General features: G+C 33.4%; 2 protein-coding genes across 3 annotated transcripts; both read left to right on the top strand.

Moving 5' to 3' along the window:
• The first annotated feature begins 206 nt into the window (after positions 1-206).
• Positions 207-4,041, top strand: LOC115695654 (TBC domain-containing protein C1952.17c). Of its 2 annotated transcripts, none has more exons than XM_030622709.2 (10): positions 207-660; positions 1,246-1,338; positions 1,483-1,587; positions 1,681-1,836; positions 1,940-2,038; positions 2,144-2,272; positions 2,377-2,556; positions 2,767-2,883; positions 3,071-3,199; positions 3,656-4,041. In XM_030622709.2, the coding sequence occupies exons 1-10, from the start codon at positions 304-306 to the stop codon at positions 3,731-3,733; spliced, it is 1,443 nt and encodes a 480-aa protein (XP_030478569.1). In that variant the 5' UTR covers positions 207-303; the 3' UTR covers positions 3,734-4,041. The 2 variants fall into 2 exon arrangements, with proteins under 2 accessions (XP_030478569.1, XP_030478571.1); XM_030622711.2 differs by lacking the exon at positions 3,656-4,041 and adding an exon at positions 3,200-3,414 and having other exon boundaries at positions 3,071-3,131.
• Positions 4,042-6,116: 2,075 nt separating this feature from the next.
• LOC115724548 (phospholipase D alpha 1) lies at positions 6,117-9,450 on the top strand. Its single transcript, XM_030653851.2, has 3 exons — positions 6,117-6,644; positions 6,782-8,711; positions 8,834-9,450. Exons 1-3 carry the CDS (start codon positions 6,552-6,554, stop codon positions 9,268-9,270), a joined length of 2,460 nt encoding a protein of 819 aa, XP_030509711.1. The 5' UTR covers positions 6,117-6,551; the 3' UTR covers positions 9,271-9,450.
• Positions 9,451-9,677: the final 227 nt, after the last annotated feature.

The raw sequence follows: 9,677 nt of genomic DNA, 5'->3' as shown, positions 1-9,677 counted from the left end.
AGTAGTTCATAGAGTTCTACCATTAAAATTTGAACTTAAACTTAGAACATTAAGTGCAAGTGAAATGATACAAAATTTAGCCACTAACGGCTTTGCTTCTTGCTTCCGACGACTAGTTGGTTTGAAATTTTGAATTTGGCTTAGCTCACGTGGAGGCCAACTGCCGTTCAACCGCTACCATTCTCTTTCCCGCCAAGGCCATACCGAGTTGAATCAACCGAGTTATGATTCACCCCAAACCCTTCTCTTTCTCTCTCTTTGTTTGCTCAACCCAACTCTTCCGATTCCAACTTTTTTTCTGTCATGCTCAAAGGGAAGAAACTCAAGCTTCCGGAGAAGGCCCGGAAAGCCTTCCCGGATCGACTGGGAAGCCTCGTCGTCGGTTTCGATGATAAAGAAGAAGAGGGTGACGGGCTTGGTGGTGTGTATGCATCGGTGATCGATTCAGGGGAGGAGCTGGAGACGTTTATTCCCAATGATGGGTCGATCGGGTCCATTAAAGAGAACCCGGTTGATTCCGTTGAGGGTTTGAATGACAAGGGTGTCAATGAGGCGTCGGATATTGAGTTCAGAGTAAAATCCAGGAGAGAACAGGCGAGTTCAGTTTCGATTTTGAAAGCCATTGCCGCCGATGAGAAAAGGTCTAATCTTGAGTATGAGGTGAGATTTTGCTTCAGTTAATAAATACAGTAATTACTGAAGTTTTTGATTTAGTCATATTTGATTCTTGTAAAACTTTAAATATTGTGTTTTTTTTTTTTGTTTGGTTGGTGAGAAAATTGGAGAAGAGGCACAATGAAAAATGGGAAAAAATACCCAACGCTGTGTTTGAAACAAATGAAACATGGAGCTTTGTATGTGCTTTCGTATCAAATCTGGGCTTTTATTTATTTTAACAGTGTCAAAAAACTTATAAATCATGAAATATGGTTGTTATATGTTTGTTGGTGAGATTGAGAAAATTGGAGAAGAGACATTATAAGCAATAAAACAAAAAATCCAGTGTTTGAAACCAGGTTAACCAGGCAGGATGGAGCTTTTTGTTTATAGAATATGAGTTTTTATAACTTTTTTTATTTATTTTCGGATGGATGAGTGATTTACCACTTTTGATTTTCAGTGATGGAAATTAAAATGCTTATAAGCCATGAATACATGGTTGAAATACTGAACAGTATTATTTACCATCTCAGAAACTTGAAAGGGTTTGAATCACTAAATGGCCATTTTATTTCCCTTGTGTAGCTTTCCTTGCCACAAATCAATTTGGAAAAGTTGCAAAGAGTTGCAAGCACAGGGCTCCCGGATGGAGGAAGTTTGCGATCAACGACATGGAAGGTGAAATGTTCTGCAGTTTAGATAGCTTTGGACTAAAATAAGGCAATGGAAATTATGTGAAATAACACTGGTTCTTGTTAATCATATATATATGATAAGTTTTGGTTTTGTGTACTGATTTTTCTTGCATGGCAATGTGAGTAGCTACTATTGAGTTATTTGCCACCTTGTCGTGATTTGTGGGAAAAAGAGCTGAAAGAAAACAGAGCCAAATATGCTAAGCTTAAAGAGGAGCTTCTCTTAAGTCCTGTAAGACTTTACTCGTTAAATTTCTCAAGTGATATATATGAACTTCTTGCTCTGTTTGAGGCTTTGACTAATCATAATCATTAATCTAGACAGTCCGAATTCACAAGGATAAAAGGTGGAGATTCGAAAAGTCCTCAAGGCCAGCCTGCTGAAATTGGTGTTGATGGACCTCTTAAACGACATGAAATATCCCATGAAGATCACCCTTTAAGTCTTGGGAAATCTAGTGCTTGGAATCAGTACTTCGAGGTAAAAGAAATCAAAGCAAAAAACTCCATTATAAAATCTGATTTTGGTTTTGCTTTCATTTCACCATATGATGATTATCAAAGTAGGCATAATCATTTTGCAGCATACAGAAATTACTGAGCAAATAGATCGTGATCTGCAACGCACACATCCCAACTTGAAATTCTTTTCTGGGGACTCACCATCCAGTAAGAAGAAAAGGGTATCTTCTCCACACATTAGAAATTTCTAAGCCTTCTCGAACTAGCTCATACATTCACGAATTACTGAATCGACATAGTGTTCTGTTTCTTTTTACCTCTTTTAGGAAGCAATGAGAAATATTCTCCTCGTATTTGCGAAACTAAATCCAGCAATCCGCTATGTACAAGGCATGAATGAGGTCTTGGCACCAATATTCTATGTGTTTAGTACTGACACGGATGAGGAAAATGCTGTACGAACTTCCTTGATATCTTAAAACATGGATTTATCTTGCTATCGCTATTTGTCATAACATATTCTAGTTTTTTGTGGTCTTGCTTTCATGTTATTGTGTAGGGAAATGCAGAAGCAGATAGTTTTTGCTGTTTTGTTAGAGTCTTAAGTGATTCAGTGGATCACTTCTGTCAACAGCTAGATAATAGTTCAGTCGGAATACTTTCTACTCTTTCTCGCTTGTCAGAGTTGTTAAAAGCCAATGATGAGGAGCTTTGGAGGCATCTTGAATTCACCACAAAGGTAATATGTCAACACAAAATCCATCACTGCTTTCACCAAAGTCATGTGGCTTACATAGTTCTCACAAAGCTCATCAAAAGTGTAAAATACTATTTTTGTAGAGAATTGTAACGAAATGGATACATATGCACTACTATTTATTACAAATTTATCATTTTCAACTGCTTAATTAACCAGACAAATTTCTGAAGTTTTTACCCTTCTAAGCAGGTGAAACCTCAGTTCTACGCATTCAGGTGGATCACATTGCTACTTACTCAGGAGTTCAGCTTTCATTCCATCATGAGAATATGGGATACTATATTGAGTAACCCTTTTGGTGTTCAGGTCTCTTTCTTCCTCTCTCTCATTCAAACCAAAATGAAAAAGAGTGCAATGAAGATGTTCTAAGCATGCATACATATGCCATATGATATTAGTGTGTAGTGTTAATTACTGACCTTTATACTTACATATACATATTGCTTTTTAGATTACTTGTACAAAAAACTTAGTAGTCTAGCATTTCTTGCAGGACATGCTTCTAAGAGTGTGCTGTGCGATGTTGTTATGCATAAAGAGCAGACTATTAAAAGGTGACTTTATAGCCAACTTAAAGTTGTTACAACACTATCCAGACATTGACATTGAACACCTTCTTCAGGTAGCTCAAGATCTAAGTCCTGATACTTCTTCTTTTCGTTTGTCCCCTTAAACTTTATCCAATATACACACTTCTTCTATGTACTTTTATAATATTATTTTATTGTTCTTTGGTGTGAAGTTAAAAAAAAAACACAGAGGAATGTCACTTTTTTTTTATTCCAGGGTTGTAATTTCTTGAGATTGAGTTATAATATTTTAGCACTTATGATCTTATCTTCTGAAACCTGGGTTTGGGACATACCATTTAGCCTTGTTTTTCAAACTTTGACATTGTTTCATTCATTCTAAAACTCCAAATGTAAATATTGACTATATGTATATTTAAAGAAAAATGCTACCTTTTTTTCTTTTTGAAAGCAAACAAAAATGCTACCTTAAAAGATGTAAATATTGACATATGTATATTGGATCAAGTTGACTAATATTAACAGACTTTCTGGATATAAATTTACAGCAAAGGGCGACAATTCAGACAAAAACAGTGCAAATAATGCGGTGGATCAAAGACGCGTTAATAATTTCTAGAAACTGAAAACAACTTCTCTTTTTATCCATAGAAAAGGACTGCGCAGACTAATTAGATAGTATTTATTATTCCCCACTTTTCTTATTATGAAGTGTTGATTTTAAATTATAGTTTAACTATAAGCTAATTAGTTGATCAAGATAACCAGGACAATTTTTTAGTTTCTTGTAATGTGGTCTTCTAGGTAGGAATGTCAAGATTGACGCTCACATTATCCATTGAACAATAATTCTATTTTATTCTGTAACCGCTTAAATATAAGATTACAGCTTGAAAAAAAAAAAAACAGAAATCAATTTCTTAACATTTGGTTAGCTCTTATCTCAAGATAATCCTTTTAATAATATGTACACATATAGAAACAATTGAATCCATTGGGATAAATTCTTTATTTTTTATTATATATAACTAAGCGTGTAGCACGTGAGTGAATTTATGGCAGCCATGGCTGGCAGGTGACGATGACTGACTTTTCTTTTATATGCCATCAATGACTGATTTAGGAATTGAGCATTGCTATTGCTTTTTAACCATTCTCGTATGAATTTGGGAGTTTTATTTGTCCTGAAAAAATTATTAAAAAAAAAAATCCATTTAATAATTTTATTTTATATAAAAAATTGTATGTTTACCTTTGGACTAGTTTTTTTTTTTTTTTTTTTTTTTTTTTAATTATTTTAATATTTTTTCTTCCTTCCACTTCTTACAAAATATACATATAAAATAATATATATTTTAAATATTAAGTCAATAAATTCAAATAAATTTTATTGTTAAAGAAAAAAAATAATATAAATAACTTTAATAAATATTAAAAGTAATTTTTCAAAATTAATTTTTTTAGATATTATAATGTACTTGTAATTTTATAGAGTATAAAGATAATTTCCCTATTTTTACTTATTTATCTTTTAAATTCTATCCCTATTTTTTCTTAAGCAAAAAAAGAAAAAAAATAAAAATAAATCTATCGCTAGTTTCAGGCCAAGTATTCCACCGACCCTAAAGTGTTCCTAACTCCAAGTCAAGTTGTCCCAAAACAATAGAAAAATGGAATTTACCTCGTTGTAATAATTTACTTAAAGTCAGGCTAGTCAGGCCGCCAGCTCATCTATTTGGCAAATTATACAAATTTAAGGCCTCAAAAGGCTGGCTGTATTCCCAGACATCATCAGATATTGTTGAACCGAGTTCACCAATCTAATGTTATGTAATAACTCAAACTCCAAAATATACAATAACAAGTATTTTAACGTCTTCAAATATTAATTTTTATTTTTTAATATTGTATATTAAATTAAAATTTATGAAACTTAATATCAAACGGTTAAATATTATTTTAAATTTTATATTGTTTTAAATGTTAGAATTTAAGATAAAGTAAATGAGTTTATCTTAAAACTAATTAGTAATGAAAAGAGTAGTCTATTTCTCTTATATATTCTTATCTTTCTACAAATTAACGATGTGAAACTATTTAACATTCAAATAAAATATTCATTAAATAATAATTCGAACAATGTACTTATTAAAATAATAGTACAAAATATTCTAAATTTAATTTTCATCAATTTCTTAATATAACTAATCTGAAGTTTATTTGTAGTATGAGCAAATGTTAAAAAATACAATCAATTTGGGCATAATACTCTATATATTATTTTTTTAACTTTTTTTTTTTTTTAAAATTTACGGGTTGGGTTTCTAAGGTCGTTGCAACGGTAGTTGCAATAGCGGTTTCTGTACGATTTTTTGTTGCAATTTAGGTTACAACGCTAGTTGCAATAGAGGTTCTATGTAGAATTTTGTAGAAATCCAAAAAAAAAAAAAAAATTATTTTAAAGTGTAAAAATAAAAAAGCCTATTTATATTATATTCTATTTTAACGAGAATTGTAACATTTAAAAAAAAAAAATACAAAATTGGAATTATCAATTAACAAAACTGATAGTTCATAAGTATAATAGGATCCAAAAAGATATATCACTTTATCTCTCTAATAAATTAAAGAAATAGCATACACCTCAAATAATATTGACAATCCTCCAAGTGACAACTAACTAAACATTTTTTTTTTGTTTGGAAAGCAACTAAACATTTAGGTTGCTGTATTATGTTTACTATTATTATTTATAGCCTGGTCTTGTTTTCTCTTCTTGTATTATTTTCCTCCTCGTTACTTTAATGGACCATCACCATAGTTCTGATCCAGTAAAGCTAGCTAGAATAATATATAGAACCAGTCTTAATTAGAGTAATTTACTAAGAGATTAAGTAACGCCGCCTCTTGAGAGTTGGCAAAAAGGTGCGAAAACTAAATATAAATTAAACAACTTGTTATTTAACGGATATTATGGTCTTATTTACCTGCACCACTAATGAAAAATCTTAATATTTTACATAATTATAATCATATTTCCTTATTAAATTCTTCTCTACTCCCTCTCGTACGTTCAACCCCTCCACTTATTTTCACATGCAATTAATGTATAGTCTCTTTCCTTTGTCCCTTCATTTTTTTCCTCGAAATTAACAAACGACTCTATCTCTATGCAATAATTTATAAACATTTATATATATATATGTCCAAGTCTTTGAGCCCATTTTCCATATGTTGAATTAGCTCTTTTATTATTTAGTCCTGCTCTTCAGTTTTTTCTCTCTTTATTTCATTATTCTTAGCCTCTTAACAATACATATTTCTGCATAATAATTAATCCTTTCATGCTTTTCTAAATTGCATTAGGAGTAGCAATAAGGTTAATTTCTGGGAATCTATATACATAATTTATAAATATATATATATATATTTAGAGAGAGAGCTATGAAACCAGTATTGCTGCATGGGATTCTTCATGTGACAATCGACGAGGTTGATAAGCTTTCAGGTGGATGTTGCTGCATGTGTTTCTACAAGGTATCACTATCCTTAAACTCATTTCATTAATGCTAAACACAACACTTAACCAAGCAGCTTAGTATTATTATTATTTATTAGTAGTAGTAATAAATGTGCTTATATATGTTGTTGAAAACTTCCACTGAAATTATCAGCTGACGAGCAAAGCTGAACACAAATTTGGGCTTAAGAGGAAAGTTACACCCAGACTTTATGCATCAATCGATTTAGGGAACACCAATGTTGGCCGAACCAGATTGCTCGAACCAACAGCCTCCTCGAATCCGCAATGGGACGAGACGTTTCACATTTGTTGTGCACACATGACATCTAATGTTGTGTTCACTGTCAAGCAAAATCGACTTGGCCCCGATGAGGAGATTGGAATAGCTTATTTTCCAGCTGAGAAACTTCTCAGTGGGAAAGAAGTAGACCAATGGCTTCCTCTCTTGGATGACAAGCATCACAAGCCTCTAAGAGATGGATCCAAAATCCATGTCAAGTTGAAATTTGTAGAGGTATCTAAAGACATTAACTGGTCACAAGGAATAAATGGCAATGATAAGTTTCAAGGTGTGCCTTACACATTTTTTCCTCAAAGGAGTGATTGTAGAGTTACCCTTTATCAAGATGCTCACATCCCAGATAAATTTATCCCCAAAATCTCTCTTTCTGGGGGTAAGTATTATGAGCCTAATAGATGTTGGGAGGATATTTTTGATGCCATTTATGATGCAAAGTACTTGATTTACATTGCTGGTTGGTCTGTGTGTACTAGAATTACTTTGATCAGGGACAGTAGGAGGAGAAAGGAAGGAGGCGATTTGACACTTGGCGAGTTACTTGTAAAGAAGGCTAAACAAGGAGTTAAAGTACTAATTCTTGTTTGGGATGATAAAACTTCTCTGAAGTTGCTTAAGAATGATGGAGTTATGTCTACACATGATGAAGATACCGGGAGTTATTTCGAAAACACTGGTGTCCACTGCGTCTTGTGCCCTCGAATTCCTGATGGTGGACAAGGCATTATTCAGGAATTGAAGGTTTCCACCATGTTTACTCATCACCAGAAGACAGTGGTTGTGGATAGTGAGAATATCTCAGGTGATGGTGGAATATCAGAGAAGAGGAGAATTGTTAGCTACCTTGGTGGTATTGATCTTTGTGATGGGAGATATGACAATCCTAATCATTCAATTTTCCGGACTTTGAATACAACCCATTCTGATGATTTTCATCAGAATAATTTCCGTGGTGCCTCAATAGAAAAAGGTGGACCAAGACAGCCTTGGCATGACATTCATTGCAGGGTAGAAGGGAGTATTGCTTGGGATGTTTTGTGCAACTTTGAGCAAAGATGGATGAAGCAAGGTCATAACAAGGACTTGCTTTTTGAATTGAGAAAGATACAAGACACTTGTATTATACCTCCATCTCCTGTTATGTTGTTACCTGAAGACCATGAGAATTGGAATGTTCAATTGTTTCGATCAATTGATGGAGGGGCTGCTTTTGGTTTTCCTACCACTCCAGAAAAAGCTGCTCAAGCTGGTCTTGTAAGTGGGAAAGATCAGATAATTGACAAAAGCATTGAGTATGCTTATGTCAACGCGATTCGAAGAGCTAAGAACTACATCTACATTGAAAATCAGTATTTCATTGGAAGCTCCTATGGATGGGACTCAAAAGAGTTCAATGTTGACGAGGTCGGTGCTGTTCATCCTATTCCAAAGGAATTGTCTTTGAAGATTGTTAGCAAAATTGAAGCTGGGGAGAGATTTGTGGTCTATGTTGTCATTCCTATGTGGCCAGAGGGCATTCCTGAAAGCGGTTCTGTTCAGGCAATATTACATTGGCAGAAAATGACAATGGAGATGATGTATAAAGACATTGCTAAAGCTCTCAAATCCAAAGGACTTGATGCAAACCCCAAAGACTACTTGGCATTCTTTTGTCTTGGAAATCGAGAGATAAAGAAGAGAGGAGAATATGAACCCTCAAAGCAACCAGAAGATGATTCAGATTATAGCAGAGCTCAGCAAGCCAGAAGATTCATGATCTATGTTCATGCCAAGATGATGATAGGTAACATGCCAGTTTACCAAGATTTTACTTTCACAAAACGTCAATGTCTAAACTTCTTGACATCAAAGACACATAATATATAAAGTAATTGGAATGTCTAATTGTTTTAATTTTTTATGCAGTTGATGATGAATACATAATCATAGGATCAGCCAACATCAACCAGAGGTCTATGGATGGTGCTAGAGACACCGAAATCGCCATGGGAGCCTATCAACCTCATCATGTTTCAACCCTGCAGCAGCCAGCCAAGGGACAGGTTCATGGCCATAGAATGGCATTATGGTATGAACACTTGGGAATGCTTCATGACACATTCCTTGAACCCGAAAGCATTGAGTGTGTGCGAAAGGTGAACCGAATCGCTGAAAGTTATTGGGAACTCTATTGCAGGGAGAGCTTAGAGCATGACCTACCTGGCCACTTGCTCAGTTATCCTATTAGAGTTACTGAACATGGACAAGTGACAACTATACCTGGACTAGAGTGTTTCCCAGACACTAAGGCTGGAATACTTGGGTCCAAATCAGATCTAATACCTTCAATCATCACTACTTAATTTCAAATTATTTAAACTCGTTATGTCAATAGTGAAAATGTCTTTCTTTATTTATTTTATATCGTGTCTATAGCTTGAAATACTAATGTGATTGTGTGAGGTCATTATTTTAATTGATTTTTCATGTAAATTTGCTGCATGTTAATTTGTTAATGCCATTGTGCCAAGTGCTCTTTTCAATTTAAGTTCATGATTTACGTTTCATTATTTTCATGTCAAGTATGTATTTTTATTGTAAGCATGGGACAATTTTTTTTTTTTTTTCCATACCAATAGGTAAAAATATATTTTTTTAGAATTAAATTAATAATAATCTAATTTATTAAAATAATTAATTTTTTTTTGAATAAAAATCATAAGATACATAAATTAATTTCAAACATCCTCAACAATAAGACCAAACTGTG

The sequence above is a fragment of the Cannabis sativa genome, chromosome 6 (assembly GCF_029168945.1).
Source record: "Cannabis sativa cultivar Pink pepper isolate KNU-18-1 chromosome 6, ASM2916894v1, whole genome shotgun sequence".
NCBI lineage: Eukaryota > Viridiplantae > Streptophyta > Magnoliopsida > Rosales > Cannabaceae > Cannabis > Cannabis sativa.
The sequence above is the reverse complement of the archived record's forward strand: the minus strand, read 5'-3'. Positions and strand labels throughout refer to the sequence as shown.

Coding starts and splice junctions, on each gene's coding strand:
- LOC115695654 (XM_030622709.2), top strand. CDS start 304: ATGCTCAAAGGGAAGAAACTCAAGCTTCCGGAGAAGGCCCGGAAAGCC. Junction 2,273..2,376: donor ACACGGATGAGGAAAATGCT/GTACGAACTTCC, acceptor GTTATTGTGTAG/GGAAATGCAGAAGCAGATAG. Junction 2,884..3,070: donor GTAACCCTTTTGGTGTTCAG/GTCTCTTTCTTC, acceptor CATTTCTTGCAG/GACATGCTTCTAAGAGTGTG.
- LOC115724548 (XM_030653851.2), top strand. CDS start 6,552: ATGAAACCAGTATTGCTGCATGGGATTCTTCATGTGACAATCGACGAG. Junction 6,645..6,781: donor GCTGCATGTGTTTCTACAAG/GTATCACTATCC, acceptor TGAAATTATCAG/CTGACGAGCAAAGCTGAACA. Junction 8,712..8,833: donor TCATGCCAAGATGATGATAG/GTAACATGCCAG, acceptor TTTTTTATGCAG/TTGATGATGAATACATAATC.